Source organism: Vanellus vanellus, assembly GCF_965231255.1.
Source record: "Vanellus vanellus genome assembly, chromosome: 3".
Taxonomy (NCBI): Eukaryota; Metazoa; Chordata; class Aves; order Charadriiformes; family Charadriidae; genus Vanellus; species Vanellus vanellus.
The window spans coordinates 14,989,286-15,005,546 of record NC_138907.1 but is presented as its reverse complement, the minus strand read 5'-3'; the positions used below and the strand labels follow the sequence as shown (position 1 = coordinate 15,005,546).

Below are 16,261 nucleotides of genomic sequence, written 5' to 3'. Positions count from 1 at the left end.
AGGCAAGACGAAAAATTTTAATCTCTATGTATGAACGTGGTGTAAGGAGCAGGGATTCAGTTAAATGAGGACATACAAGCACCTCTGAAATAAAGGAAACATATATAGGAAAGACAGACTGCACGTGAATCATAAAGGAGACGGTGTTGGCATTTAAAATACAATTGATCATGAGTGTTTGAACTGGAGAATGATGAAAAGCTGATGGGTGCAAAAGAGCACCGTTTGGAACAATGCATCCACTTTGTACAGGATTTTGTTACCTCATCCTTGTCTTTGTGAGGTAGTGTACATTGCTAATATATTGAAAGGAACACAGAGTATAATTTTTGCTCTGTGGTAGTGATCTAACATGTTCTCCCAAGCTAAAACTCATTTTAAACCAATCTGCTAACACAATGCAATATATTTCATATCTCTGTCATCTCCCTGACAGCTCTGTGTAATAAATTACTTTAGCTTTGTGCTACACACAATCTGAATGCAGGAAGAGATATACTTTACCCTGAGTAACATTTTTGATAGTAATACTGATGTGGAAAAATTAAAAAATAAATCATGTATGGTTTAAAATTGTATTTCAGCTTGCTAGCTTATTACCTTTGTGTCATTTGGGGGATTCAAATCAGTTGGGTTATATGTGATTCCATAGTCTGAAACTCCTAACTGTTAAAATTTAGTTCTGTGTCAAATGTGGACTGGTCTGGACAGCAAAGATGCTTTATCTAGGCTCTTTTCCACTGCTGGGCAATGCAGTGGTGGAGTGAAATTCATTAACTGGAAGAAACGAAGTGTGTAAAGAAATCATCTGGAAAATTAATGTTGATGATTTCAGAAGAAAAGTCAATAATAGTTGGATATACAGCATGTGCTACAATAAATGCTCAGGCAGGGGCTGTTTGTTTGGATGAAAAACAAGGTATCTCCGCAGCCATGGAAATATTTGATTGCAGTGATTAGTGACGCAGTCAAAAGGCATGACTAATTGCCGTGTGACTGGCAGGACAGTCAAATATGGTTAAAAGAGGTCAAACCTTTATGAGAAAAAGATGCTGTTAACACAGTTAGCATCTGCGTATTTTGTTCAAAGCTCTAATGTCCTGTCAAAGCAATTGCAAAGACTTGCTCTGTTGCAGTGCTCTCCCTTTGCCGAGATACCGCATGAGAGAGGGCTGGAGAGAGAGCCCTTTGGGTTCAGCTGCAGGACTGACTTGGGGAACTGTTTCATGTTGGCTGTGGGGCAGTTGTACAGTTAAAAGATGTCTGGGCTTTTGGTTTGCTTCTGAAAGAGGAGGGCAATACATTTGCAAACTGCCTAGAGATGGTTTCAGAATAGAGCTAATCAAAGGCTGCAAAGATAGCCTGTGTGCCAGAAATAGTAAGTATTGATCTAAAAAGATTTTCAGAGACATTGCTAACCATACTGAAACCAGCACATGTGGTACTTGGTTCAGTACATACACGGTTGATAACTGAAGACATTGAAGTAGGGAAGGAACATGAAAGACAAACTCCCATGGACTGCAAACACTGAACAATGTTTGTTCTGAAAACATTACGGGTTACACACTAGAGTTGTTTCAATGCACTCATTTTTTTATGGCTCATTAAAGGTGTCCAAACATGCTAGCTTCCACTCAGAAGAGAGGCATGTCCTCTTGCTTTAGAATACGTAGAGGACACTTACGATGATGGCTGACTCCAACAGATATATTCCAGTGGCCAGTATTATGCTTTTCAGGAAATCACTTCAGTGAATTCACTGGAATTCTGAAAAATACTTTGCAGTCAATTGTCAGTGGGAATCCTAAATGTATGCTCCAGGAGGAATGAGGTACATGGTCATGAATACAATATCTCGACTATTACCTGCTGCTAAATAAGTAGCTTATAGCTCAAGCTTGTGTACTGCAAGATTAAATGCTGTATTGAGTGCATTGGCTATGCATATGGGTTCTCCTTGTGGAGTATTTGATTAACATAAAGGAGTTATAAGACAGACTTGTGGATTTTTTTGCTTGCTTGCTTGGAGTTACTGTAACTTAAGAGCAGCATTACACACTGTTCAGGTGTGTGTTGGTGAACTCGTTCAAAAAATGTTTGAACTTTTATTCTTTCTGAGAGTATTGAAACTCGGAGAGACTTCCCTATACCTAAAAGGAAGCAACTGAATTGTATGTATTTAAACTGACAGAAAGGTGCCCTAGAATAAAGCTACAGAGTTTTAGGCTTAGTTCTGAAAGCATAGGCACAGCTGAAAGAACAAACATGAATCAGCTGGCCTAAGTGGGACAAGTTACCCAATTAGAGTTGTTGCTCTGATTTTTGCAGGAGTAGGATCTTAATTATGAGTATGTTTAGTTCTTTGCCCAAGCTTAGCTTTATTATGTGGAAGATGTCTGGGCCTGAACCTGGTTTTGCCACGTGAAATTTGAAAGCACTGCTGTTAACTCTGGTGCTTCTAGCTAAGCTGAAAGGATTTGGTGGATGTCATTATTTAAATGTAACTTTTTCAGAACAATGACATCTTCAGTAAGTGAACTCACATGGTCTTCTTGTGGAGGCAGCAGTGGAAAGAGTTGGAAGTGTTGCTCAGCCCCCCAGAACAAAGAAAGCTTCTAGCTCAGAGGAATAGTCACAGGAGGACTGCGTTCTTCCCAAGGCCTCTATATCAAGCCTTCATTTCCTGAGGACACAAAGAACAAGAGAATCAGAGAAAGAGAAAATAAAGATACATGGTTCAGGATATACTGAGAAGAATCTGGGGAAAAAAAGTAAGAACTCTAAAAGTCAGAGGTTCTTATTTTGTTTAAGTCTTACAGAGGATGTTGGTGAGCAGTGTCAGCAAATGCCTATGGTCATCTGCCCTGTGTCAGAGTAGGGGATCCTTGTTCTTGTCCTGACCAGGCTGCCCTCAGGCTTTGCTTAGCTCATGTTATTCATGACTCGGTTTTGCGCTTGCGCTTCTTTACTAGCTTTTCCCTTGACCTGGAGTTCAAAAAGGAAAATATGATCTTGGATAAAGTTCTTAGCTCTCTGCCTAGACTATTACTCTTCTAACCTATCACTGTAACCACCTTGCCCTCTCTGTAAAATAAGCTTTTCTAGAAATGCAGAATTGGAGAATGCTGTCTGTTTAGCTGGCTACTAGACCAGATGAAGGCAGTAACAGCTTTGTGTCCCTTGGGCACATATGAAATAACAGTACAGATAAGTTCTCATGTGTTAGCTGCACAGGGGATTTAGTAATCTGCTCTGTCTCTGAGATTTTCTGTTGTCTTCCTTCAGCCTCGCAATGTTGCTGGTTTTCGAGGAACGGTCCGCTACGCTTCGGTGAATGCACACAAAAACCGAGTGAGTATTTTTTGGTTATAAGGAGTTAACAGCAAGGTGATTTCTCCTCAGAAACCTGTTTTCAGGAGCAGAGGACTAAGAGGCGTGAGTTCTGGTTTGTTACCTACAGAAGTTAGTATATCAGATGAATTCCATTAGGTGGTCAAGGCTCTTGACTGTAAAATCAAAATTATGATTCAGTTATTGTATCCTCTCTAGTTGCCAGCCTTAATTGTAATTATTGCATTATCAGACACTTTAAAGGAAAAAAAAAAAAGGAAAAAAAAAAAAACAAAACAAAACACGCTAAAGTGGAAATAGGGTTAAGTGCCAGGCTGCTTGCTACCAGTTTCTAGCAGAACTTGGCTGTGAATTACCAAGGGCCAGGTTCCCAAATCCATTCTCCACCTGGAATTTTTAATATTAACATCATGCTCTCAGGCAAAGAGCCACCTAGTGAAAGCTAGGTTTATTTTTCCCTGAAAAGGGCCATTATTTACATAGTGTCTGGTTTGTTTCATTCTAAACACTTCCAGCAGTCTCATCCAACATTCTTCTCAAAACACTCGTTTGTCTTATTTCAGTAATGTTCTTTTGTAGACAGTAAACTAAGTCCTCTGGTTCTGCTGCTAAGTGCTTGCCAGATGGAAACTCTCAGCCCTCTTGCATTGCCTCCAGGTTTATGGCCTTATTTGGGATGAGTCTGTAGAATGACCTGTGACGTATGAAGAAGTTTTGAGTGTTTTTTTAGGGAAGTTATTGTCTTCAGAAGGTGGAAAGTGTGATATGGGGAGGGCAGTTGAATGCCATCATGAATTCATACTATTTGCTGGCAGAGACTGAGGAACCTGAGGTATGATTTTTGGAAGAGCTGAATAGTGCCAGCAGTAGCTGGCATCAGCTGAAGGTATATTTAGACACAAAATTGCTGTATAATGCATGCTATTCTGAGAAATCATGTTCTAGACATTGGATGTTGAGCATCAAAAATGGCTTCATGTGCTTTGACAGTTTCAGCCTTAATCCCCATGTTTCAGTTTCCCATTTGCTAGACCAGGAGGAGAGTTATAAAATAAAATATTATAAATCTGTAAATTGTTGTGGTGCTTGATGATGAGTGTTTTGCAAAAGTCCTTGACTAAATGCTGTCTTGTGAAGAATTTGAATTATATTTAGCTTAAAAACAATAATAACAAAGACTTTCGACACACAGTTTGGGTTTTTTTCTTCTTACTATAGGTTGTTCCACATCCCATTGATAAGTATTGCACTCCTGTATACTCAGTGAGAGAGAGTCCTATAGAAAACTTGTGCTTTGTTGTATAGATAAAATCTCTTTCCTAATATATTCACAAAAAGGGGAAAAATGGGGTTATTTACGTGTCTGTATTGATATTGCCAAGTTTAAGAAATGCTTGATTTTGCATCTTTAGTCTATAATCTGGCTTCTTTAAGCATCGAATGGGAAGTATGACTTCTCTTCCTGCTCATCTGGAGAGCACACCTGGACTACTGAGCAGCATGGAACTTTGCTCCTCAGTCTTCGTCTCTCTTTTCTCCAGGAGATGGGTAGACATGATGATCTGTGGTCCCTCTTTTACATGTTGGTGGAGTTTGCGGTTGGTCAGCTTCCATGGCGAAAGATCAAAGATAAGGTAGGAAATCTAGTGTCTGTGCTTAAGACAGGGTGCTACATTTTTATTATTGTGACTCTTATTATTCCTCCTGCTGCTCAGTGCAGTTTTTTGCTGAAGTAAAGCCAGAGCCTGCTTTTCATCACATCTTGCTGCAAGATGCTAACCTGCTTTTGTGTCTTCTGATGCACAGTGTGGAGCTTGTCTCATTTGGAGTAGCTAGACATTTTCTTATGCACATTGTTAATCATATTTGATCAATTGACTTTACACTTTTGTTGTTTGCTTTGTAAGAATAAAGTCAAGGGCTGAGCTGTCCTTTTGACAAATAAACAGAGCGTTTGGAAAGGGGGTAGGATAATGCTTTGCCATGCCAAACAAGCCAAATGGGAATTGCAACTGGAAAGTTAAACAGAATAAAGCTAACTGTTCATGTTGTCTTGGAAATACTTTGTGCTGGAGAATAAAATCCCTGGAAAGAAATAGGTCACCTGTGCAGAAGGCTCTGCTAAAGGGACAGCTTCTGAAGAGTGTTTCTGACTCAGGATTCCCCTTTGACCTTTGCCTGCAGTGATCAACTTCACTTTGCTAGGGGCACAAAACAGGAGAAGTGTGTGGACACTGCTGGGTCTAAGAAGAGGCCGTGTTCCAGGAAAGATAAGAATAGATGGTATTCCAGGAATAAGACTGTATGAATAGGAAGCAATAGAAGAGATTCTTGGCTCTGAGATATTTTCTTTTTTCCAGGAGCAGGTTGGCATGATAAAAGAAAAGTATGAACACCGAATGCTGCTAAAACACATGCCTTCAGAGTTCCACCTTTTTCTGGATCATATTGCAAGCCTAGACTACTTCACCAAGCCAGACTATCAGGTAGGAGCCTTTCTTTGTTACTAATCTGATGCATGGCTCTCTGGATTGGCATTTGGGTTTTCTAACACTTCCATGCATGTGTTCATATCTGGCTGTGGAATACCTTTCCTAGGACCAGGAGAAAAAGGTTGGACTGTACAATTCTTCAGCATCTCAAAAGCTTTTTCTTCTTCCACCACCCTGTCCAAAATAATCCTGTACTCCAAATCAGAAAGCTCTTCTCAAACAACAAAGTACTTTTGGCTTTCATTAAAACACAAAAGTTTTGAGATACTCCAGATGTGGCAGAATTTCAGCAGAGCTTGCCGAAGTCTGCAAAGAGCGTATGCCAACAGCTCAACAGTGCACTCCAACACCTCTGTTTTCTTGCAGACTCATATAGGCCTTAGCTATTATTATCTCTTTCTTTAATATTCATCTTAACTTTTCACTTCACTGTTTGCTATCGGCATGTATGTGATAAGTTACAGTAGCTCAACTAACACAATATAACTGAGGCAACTTGATTCTGTGTCCCTTTTTTATCAGTAGTTTTCTGTGTACATTAAAGCCAGAGTGATTAAAACAACACTTTATTAGCAAATCTGTGCAGTCTTATGAGTGCCTGCTCCTGTAGATAGTGCATCAAATGAGTAGTAAAATTGGTGGGAGGGTGTTCCAGCAAACTCTCTCCAACAGTGATTTTGTATTTTGTGTTGTAGCATAGCAACCACAACTTTTTAAAAAAGGGGGGGGGGGAGGGGGAGGCCAAAATTTTCTGGATAGTACTATGGAAAAATATCATTTGCCACAAAGATGGAGGGCTACAGAGGGATGGAGATGGACTGAGGAGATGCTGAGGGAGCTGGATTTGTTTAGACTGGAGAAGAAAAGTTAAAGAGGGGATCTGATTGCTGTCTTCCACTGCCTCAAGGATGGTTGTGGGGAGAATAGAGGCAGACTTTTCTCAGAGGCAGCAAGGGAAGTTGTGACTAAAGGGGGGAAAAAAATCAGAATGAATGTTCTTAAGTATGGAACAGGTACCTAGAGAAGCTCTAGAATTTCCATCCTTGTGGATTTCCAAAAATTGAGTGGATGAGAGACCTGATCTGACTTTGCAGTTAGCCCTGGTTTGAGCAGATGGTTGGATTAGAGGTCTCCAAAGCTCCTTTTGAACATACATCCTCCTATATTCTATTCCAGTTTAAAATAATTGTGTCCTAATAATAAAGAAAAGCCATCCTTGAGATGGAAAGGGAAGGAGATGTTTCCAGACAATTTTAGTGCAGTACAAATCACAAACAGCTCTTTCACAGTAGGGAATTTGTCTGAAGCTGTGAAATGCATCTTTGCTTCAGTTTTTTGCAGGTGCAGCTCTGGGAAGAAGTCTCCAAAAGGGAACTCCCCACAAAAGTCTGGCACCTGCAGCTTGCCACCAAGCACTGATTCTTCTAGCTTGACTTGGAGGCCTATTCCAGCCAGCAAATTCTCCAAACATCTCAGCTCCAGAGATGTCTTTATATTGATTTATATGGATTTATTGCTGTGAAAGATTAAAAAATATATCAGATGATATCTGAATTTTTCACCAGTACCAGAGCCTCAGGGAAATAAAGGAAATTGGGGAAGTATGTCTACTAATGTATAAAGTCATGGTTTATTTAAAAATTAGAATGACAAGATGAGAAATAAGGAAACAGAATAAAACATATATGAATATAGTTTGAAGTTACAGTTCACCATTTGTCTGCCTCGCTCTTTAATGTATTTCAATTTAAGATGTATGCTAATCATCAGGTGAGAATTATGACTCTGAATGCTGTCCTGTAGCTGGACAGGTTTGGTGTTTCATATAGGGGAGTTGGACTAGATGATCTCTAGAGGTCGCTTCCAACTCTGAAAACTCCATGATTCCATGATAGCTACCCAGCTCTAGTCGACCTCTGAGTTCTCCTCTTTGAGAGAAATTATGATGAAACAGCAGCTTCACTGGGCTGGAGAAAAGGTTTGTCTGGCCTAGTAGCATGTCTCCAACAGTGTTGGCTGTAGGAAGATTAGAAAAGAATGAGCATTCAGTGGCATTTCCCCAGAAAACTCTCAAAGCTCAAGGATTGAGGATCCTTGAGGCTCAAGAATCTCTGAAGCCAAAAATGTCTCTGTATTTGGACAAATGTCTCTGAAGTGGACCACTCAGTGGATAAAGAACTGGCTGGACGGTCGCACTCAAAGAGTTGCGGTCAACGGCTCGATGTCCAAGTGGAGAGCAGTGACAAGTGGCATTCCTCAGGGGTTGGTACTGGGACCTGTACTGTTCAACATCTTTGTCAGCGACATGGACAGTGGGGTCGAGTGCACCCTCAGCAAGTTTACCAATGATACCAAGCTGTTGGAACTCGATGATCTTCAAGGTCCTTTCCAACTTAAACCATTCTATGATTTCATAACCTTCAATGAATTTGTCTTCTATGAACTTATTCAGTCTCCTCCTGAATTCATTTAAACCTTTAGCATCCACCATGTGACAGGAAGGTACCACAGCTTAAGTGCTTGCTGTGAGAAGAACTGCTTTCTTCTATTTGTTCTAAACTTGCCACCTGCCAGCCTTATTTAATGCCACATCTTGGATGTAACCGTGAACACTAGTCTCTAGCCCCTCTCCTGCTTCCCAGCCACACAGAATCTTACAGACCTCCATGGTATTGCTCTTCAGTTACTCTTTTGCCCACACCGAAGGATCCTAGTCTACTTACTTTCTTTTTGCCCAGAAGGCAACCTTTTCACACCTTTGGTTTGTGTCCTCCTCTGAAGCTTGTCCAATTGTACCCTTGTGAAGTGGGGACTTGCCAGCATCGCATGTTCAAGATGTATGTAGCCCATGAAGTGATAAACTGCAGTTATGATGTTCTATTCCATCCCTAAGACTTTCTAATATTCCATCTGTTTTATCTAGTGGCAATGCAGTTTTAATTGCTCCCATCTCCATGTACCAAGTAAAGCTTTGGCTTTGTTTGCAGTAGCATGAAGTTTTGGTAAAATCCTTCCTGTCCTACCTCCATCATTTTGAAGTGCGGAATGATGCATTCACTGGTGAGCAACCATGATTATCATAGAATGGTTTAGGTTAGAAGGGACCTTGAAGATCATCTAGTTTCAACCCCCCTGCCGTAGGCAGGGACACCTCCCACTAGACCAGGTTGCTCAAAGCCCCATCTAGCCTGGCCTTGAACACCTCCAGGGACGGAGCTTCCACACCTTCTCTGGGCAGCCTGTTCCAGTCTCAAAGTGAAAAATTTCTTCCTAATACCTAATCTAAATCTACCTTCTTCCAGTTTGAAACCATTCAAGTATGACTGGAGACCAATGCTCTCTGATGGATAGATGGCACAAGTTTACCCAGGCATTGGTGGAGAAAATGATGGTAAAATAAAATACAGTTGAGTTGTCACATGATGGATCTTACATACACCTTGTGTTTTTGCACTTCTTGGGTTCATGGCCTCTGACATCAGGTCTGTCCCTTTAATGGATCATTGTCAGCATTGGTTCATGGTTAGGATCAAACTTCTAGCACTTTCACAGCAGGAGGATGTGAGCATTAGAGCAACATTTTGGGGTTTTCTTACTCATTTGACAGCAAGAGACATGCCTTTTCCCTGGCATAATAAAGACAGGATGCAAGGAAGGTGCATGAAAATCTTTCCTACTACAGTTGCATTCTGGGTCCAACTGGTAGAGGGATAGTTTTAGGTATGGCTGGGGAGGTGACTGGCTTCTCTCCCCAAAGATCCATCTTTTTGCAATGAGTATCAGAAAAGGAATGGTGACCTTTGGTCCTGGAAGATTATAGAAATTGGGGTGCCTTTGCTTGGGAGTCCATCAGCTTCCCTCAGCTGGTGGACTGTGAATTGCATTTGTCCCAAGAAAAAGTCACAATTACCTGTGATTGTATAAGAGAATGGCTATCTTGTACACATTCAGAGCAGGCGTAGGAAGGTGAGAGCTTTGTACATGGAGCTCTTCCTTTCAGATGCAGTCAATACCAGATACTGTCAGAGCATTTGAGAAAGATTCCCTGTGGACAACCAGTGCCAGTTTGAGCTCTCTCATGCTGGCCAACTTATTGGAAGCCTTCCATCATAGGCTTAGTGTTTTCTCCCCAGGCACCCCTTTAGGGCTTACAAACATGTATCAGGAGCATTACCTTGTCAAACGTAACCCCTGCCACTTAAGAGGAGTGCCTAATATTTATTCTTCAATACTGTGTTGGGGATTACCATGCAGATTAGAAACTTGATAAAGAGCAAGTTGCCACACCTAAGGTTTGTGCTGAAAGATTCCATCTTCCTAGATGAGCCCTGAAAAATTCAAGGCTGGACCATCTGGACAATCCATTACTGTTTTGGAACCTTTTTCACCTGATATTTCAGGATTGATGGTGATTCGTGTCCTGAACCTTGGCCAGGAGAAGGCACTTCGTAAGATGTTTCATGACAGTTTAATGGTAATTTCTGCACAACTGGCTGCTTCTCTCTCATTCTATGAAGCATCAGCCCAAAACATGGTATGCTACTACAAAATGTGCAATTAAGCTTTGCGTCCTCATGGACACGAACATCTTTAATAGAGAAACATGTTGAGCCTCTTCTTTATCCCATCAGGGGTCAGAACATAACTTGACAGGACAGTGAGCAAGCTTTGAAGGTAAGCCCTGCTTTGAGTAGGAGGTGGACTAGGTGATTGCCTGAGTTCCCTTGCAACTTAAAGATCTTCTGAGTTCCAGTCCTCTGCATCTGTAGCACCACCTGCCAAGGTGCTAGTTTGCTGTGCTCCTTATCTGACATCCTATGTAACTGAGCGGTCTCTTGTCATCTTCCTCCTGGCTCTGCCAAGTTAGCAGTTCTTGGGCCCAGCAGAAGGCAAGTCAGTATTGGAGGCTTGCAGTGACTGTGGAAGCTTTTCTGGTCCCTAGTAATATGTGTCTGCAGGCAGAGGATCCCTAGACAGGATCCAGTAACTCTTTGCGTGACTTCTGGGAGCAGTGGTCGTTGTTGGGACTGTTCTGTGCAGTTTCCCATTCCTCTTTCCTCCTTGTAAAGCTTTGACTTTTCATCAGAAGTATAAAGGGTTCAGAGAAAGCTGACAAGACTCAATAAGACCATGGAATAGCTTGATAATGGCAGCTGGGGACACTAGTGTCCTTCAGCCTGCGGAAAAAAAGACCCTACAGGGAATACAATAGAGGTCCGTAAAATCCTGAATGGCCTGCAAAGTCAAATGCAAGCATTACAGAAGAAGTTATAGCAGAAAGTAACAAGAGTTGGTTTGACTGAATGGCTCCTTGACAGCATGAAGGAATGCTAAGAATAAGGCAGCTGAACTTCTAATTTTAGCGTGTGGTTTCTTACTTCAGACTGCTTCAGTATCAAAGGAATGGAAGGTGGCAAAAGCAGTACCTATTTGTAAATGACTTCAGAAGATACCAGTCCCTGACACTTTGTGATGTACTGTGATAAAGACTGAGATTAGTGGACAGATGGGTGAGGATGATTTGATGAGCAGCAGTCAGTATGGCTTTTGTAAGGGCATCTGTCTACAAATGCATGGAGTTCTTGAAAGGAGTCTTTGAGGATGCGGGGTATTAATTTCTAAAAGACATTTGACAGTAATCTTTGCCAAAGTAGCAGTCAGAAAACAAATATAATCCTAAGAATAATTAGAGTGGTATTAGAGGGTAAACAGAAAACATCCTTATACTACCATGTAAATCTGTGTGAAGCATACTCTTCTATATGGTGATGGTGTGTAGTTCCATTCCTGCATCTCAAAAAGGGTATCTTGAAAGCAGAGAAGTTGTAGGGAAGGGTAACAAGGAGGCAAGAGATAGATTTACTTCCAGATATGGGAAGACTAATTAGACTAGGACAGTACACTGAAAAAAAGAGAGGACTGACATGTACATGAAATCTTTAAAATAAGAGGCAGAATGGCAAGGAGTGAGCGGAGAATGATTGTTTTCTGCTTCTTCGGATATGAAAATGAGGAACTACCAAATGAAATTGGCAGGTGCCAGATTTGAATGAGCAAAGAAGATAGTTCACATAATTGGTGCATTCTTTGCCTTAAGATTGGTGTAGTCCAAAAGCTTGTGTATTCAATAAGTAATTAGGCAAATTCATGAGAAAACATCCATCTAAGGTTACTAAATACCAGAAATGCATTTACTGAAAGCAAGACTGTGACCTTTTAGTTACTCGCATTCAGTTTTGAACAAGAAATTCCCTGCCGACAGCAGCAGCACAACTCCCATTTCCATCAGAGGTGAAAGGGGGCATCATGGCACGAGGCTTACAATCATATTAAACTGTCACAACAGTAAAATCCCTCTCAAATCAAAGAAGCTGCTACCACTGCCTTGTCACATCCACTCTCTGAAGAGGTGTTACCTGTTACTTGGCCTAATCAACAATCAATTCTTTTAATCAAGCATAGTGCTGCTGCAGGAGTGGAGGACCTAATGCTAGCATTGTAGGTCACAAAAAAGAGGAAAACGATGTCTCAACTGAAAGCTGCAAATAGGTGTTTTACTATAGTTTGGTGGAAGGCAGTAGGAAATGGCAGGCTCTCCTGGCCTTCTGATCACGCTGATAAACAGAACCGAAATATAAATGCAAATAGGGGGTTTGTTCCTGGTAATTTTTATTCATAACTTAGCGCTAATTCTGTGCCATAAGCCAAATGTATTTGTCACCATATTCTCTATTCGTATAGACTTTAGGCTCAATCCTCTCAGTTCTGCATTATTTAGCTGAATAAATTTATTAGAAATGCGGAACCTCACATATGCCTGTGTTGGCCTATAGCATCCAGTTTCCCTTTGACAGCAGAACATCAGATTTCCCTGGATAATGCATTCGGGCATGGAGCACTGTTGCCTATAGTTTCATTCTCTTCTAAACAATATCTGTTCTTAGAAAGCAAACAGCATAAACCATGTCAGCATGAGCATTTGTACCTGCCATCTTATAAGGAAAATTTTATCACACCTTTTACGGTTTTATTTTCTTTTGCAGCCAAATGTGGCAGCCCACATTGTGCATAAGCATATCATAGGGCTCCTGACCAAGCTGCATTTGAGCCAGATATTGCAATGAGTCTGCATCCTAGGATGGTGTTTTCCTGTTGTGTTTATGTCTCCTGGCAGCCCTTGAACTCAACATATCAAATGTACTATTCTGCATATGTCTAATCTACAGGAAAGCTGAGCTGAAGTTAAGCCTTTTGACTTCAAGTAACAAGTCAACTGCAAGATTTCATCAAATCAGTGTCAAAAGTCGCAAGTGCAAGGTCCTGCACCTGGGGAGGAAGAATGCTAGGCACCAGTATAAGCTAGGGGCGGACCTGCTGGGAAGTAGCTCTGAGGAGGAGGATCTGGGGGTCCTGGTAGACAGTAAATTATCCATGGCCCAGCAATGTGCCCTTGTCGCCAAAAAGGCCAATGGAATCCTGGGCTGCATAGGGAAGAGTGTGGCCAGTAGGTCGAGGGAGGTCATTCTCCCCCTCTACTCTGCACTGGTGAGGCCACAACTGGAATACTGTGTCCAGGTTTGGGCTCCCCAGTTCAAGAGGGACAGGGAACTGCTGGAGAGAGTCCAGCACAGGGCAACTAAGATGACTGAGGGCTTGGAGCATCTCCCTTACGAGGAAAGGCTGAGAGAGCTGGGACTCTTTAGCCTGGAGAAGAGAAGGCTGAGGGGACACCTTATTAATGCTTACAAGTATCTGAGGGTGGGTTGAAGGAGGATGGAGCCAGGCTCTTTTCAATGGTTCCCAGTAACAGGACGAGGGGTAATGGGCACAAGTTAGAACACAGGAAGTTCCGTTCAAATACACGGAAACACTTCTTTACGGTGAGGGTGCCAGAGCACTGGCACAGGCTGCCCAGGGAGGTTGTGGAGTCCCCTTCTCTGGAGATTTTCAAGACCCGCCTGGATGCAGTCCTGAGTAATGTGCTCTGGGCAATCCTGCTTTAGCAGGGGAGTTGGACTAGATGATCTCTAGAGGTCCTTTCCAGCTCTGAAAATTCCGTGATTCCGTGAAAATGTTGCATGCACTTCTTTTGTAGATTTAAAGAAATTTCCATTACCAAGCCAAAACCAGCCTGAGAAACAACTGATACAATTTTATGACATTAGTTTTCATTTCTTGGTACTTTTCATAAGCAAGATGGGTATTATAAGCTGCACTTGGTCCTCATGCTCATACTTCAGGTTTTTGAGAACCACCTTCAGCTACTTAACGTAACCTGTTTTTGTAAATTTATTCCAGCTAATCATGTCCGTTTTCGAGAACAGCATGAAAGAAAGAGGCATCACTGAAAATGAAGCCTTTGACTGGGAGAAGGCTGGTACAGATATCTTGTTGTCCACTAGCACCTCTACTCCACCACAGCAAAACACTAGGCAAACAGCAGCCATGTTTGGGTGAGTATTGCAGTTGCGCTGGTCAGATTATGGACATCCTCAGTAACAAGTTCATTTTTGAAAGATTTCAAGGGCATTATGAACCTGGGAAGTTGGAGCTGCGTGGCAGCCACCACTTGATATGGCTTTACATATATATAAACATATCTCTAAGGTGGTGGAACCCTGTTTCAGACCCTTGCTGTCATGAAAACACATTTTCTACTGGGCCTGAGTGCGTGGTTTGGAGTCACATTAATGGATGTCTGGAGACTTTTGGCCAGGATTGATGGAGCCCATATGCTTCTATATTTGGCACATTATATAGTACACATGGCTGGAGCTTCTGTGAGAGCACGTGCTGTGAGGCAGTTGTTGCCTTGCTGTGGGGTGGGTTTGTGGTTGATAGTGAGTTGAACGCAGCAGTGTGCATGCACTGGTCATGCCTCAAACACAGCTCCTCAACCTTTACAGGGTGTTTCATGCAGTGGTGCAACAGTACACAGAGCTTGGTACTCAGATGGAAATGAGTCCAAACAAAAGTTGATAAAGCTTAGTTCAGTGGTCTGTCTTGGTGCTTTTGAGGGGGCTGACATTAAGGGATAAAAATAATCCTTAGTAATATTATAGAAGATAAAAGCTTAATATTATTTCACTGTGAGGGTGGTGAGGCACTGGAACAGGCTGTCCAGAGAAGTGGAAGCTCCATTCCTGGAGGTGTTCAAGGCCAGGCTGGATGGGGCTTTGAGCAACCTGGTCTAGTGGGAGGTGTCCCTGCCTATGGTAGGGGGAGTGGAACTAGGTGATCTTCAAGGCCCTTTCCAACCTAAACCATTCTATGAATTTGTGATTCTATGATTATAGAAGATAAAAATTATAAGGCCTATTAAGCCTCATTTGCCTCAAATTGGGGAAGTTTCTTCTAGGCTAAATATTGTGTAACGGGCACTTCTGACAAAGTTTGCAGCCTGCATATCAAGGGTCCCAAGATGCTTTCACTGATTCATCACACTGTCTTTGTGACCATATGTTAGGTGTAATCCTCCTGTTCTCTTTCAGGTTGTCCTATCTGGGATAATGCTGGACTGCTTGTTTTTTCAACCTGGTAATACCCTAAAAGCTGCTGAGGAATTTCCGTGGGGCAGTGTGATAGGCCTCCTTCCTTAAGTACTAATAATTTTACCTTTCTTCTTGTCTCTTCCATAGGGTGGTTAATGTTACTCCGGTACCTGGGGACTTGCTTCGTGAGAACACTGAGGATGTCCTACAGGGTGAACATCTGAGTGACCAAGAGAATGCTCCTCCCATCCTGTCAGGCCGGCCAACGGAAGGTCTTGGTCAGGCTCCAAACACGGCTTTCAATGAGGCTGAAGTTTGGGAAGAGACAGATGTGAATCGCAACAAACTCAGGATCAGCATCAGCAAAGTAAAGAACACTTATTTATCACCTATTGCTGTTGGATTTAGAGCAATGGATTCATAGACTGCTAGAAGCTGCCCAGATCACTGATGTAGCATCCCACATAGGGCAGCCCAAAAAGCAGTGTGGAATTTCCCTGTGGAAGGGGGAAATTACAAACAATTTTTTTGACAGACTAAAAGCCATTGGGATTAATTTGGATTTTCATGCAAATGACATTTTTGGGGCAAATAATGCTAGAGTGACTCTTTCGTACAATCGTTCTATCGTTATCTAGGATCTTGATACTTCAAGCAATGGAATTCTAGTCCTTGCAAAGCTGATACAATATCAGAAATGTCCCAGGTTTGGAAACTATAGACCACAATTTTATTGTGTCCTAGCCTCTTGGGTAACTAAATTTCTTCAGAGATTTCTTCATAAGCCATATTTTTTTACATCTTGGATCATCACTAATTTTTCTCTTCCAATTTTTTAACTTTCTAAGGGTATCACAATCTATAAAGAGTATCTAATGATGGTTTCACCCCTGTGAACAGTGAGAGAAACTATCACTTAATATT

The 16,261-nt window shown here is 41.8% G+C and overlaps 1 protein-coding gene across 1 annotated transcript in view; it reads left to right on the top strand.

Annotated features, from left to right (window-relative positions):
- The window catches only part of TTBK1 (tau tubulin kinase 1), a gene marked incomplete at both ends in the record, with an annotated part of 94,227 nt that overhangs the window by 43,573 nt on the left and 34,393 nt on the right, over positions 1 to 16,261 (top strand). Inside the window, 5 exons of the mRNA XM_082480464.1 lie at positions 3,289 to 3,354; positions 4,896 to 4,988; positions 5,715 to 5,840; positions 14,145 to 14,299; positions 15,485 to 15,704. Coding sequence (XP_082336590.1) covers positions 3,289 to 3,354; positions 4,896 to 4,988; positions 5,715 to 5,840; positions 14,145 to 14,299; positions 15,485 to 15,704 — 660 coding nt within the window. The remainder of the gene's footprint in view (positions 1 to 3,288; positions 3,355 to 4,895; positions 4,989 to 5,714; positions 5,841 to 14,144; positions 14,300 to 15,484; positions 15,705 to 16,261) is intronic.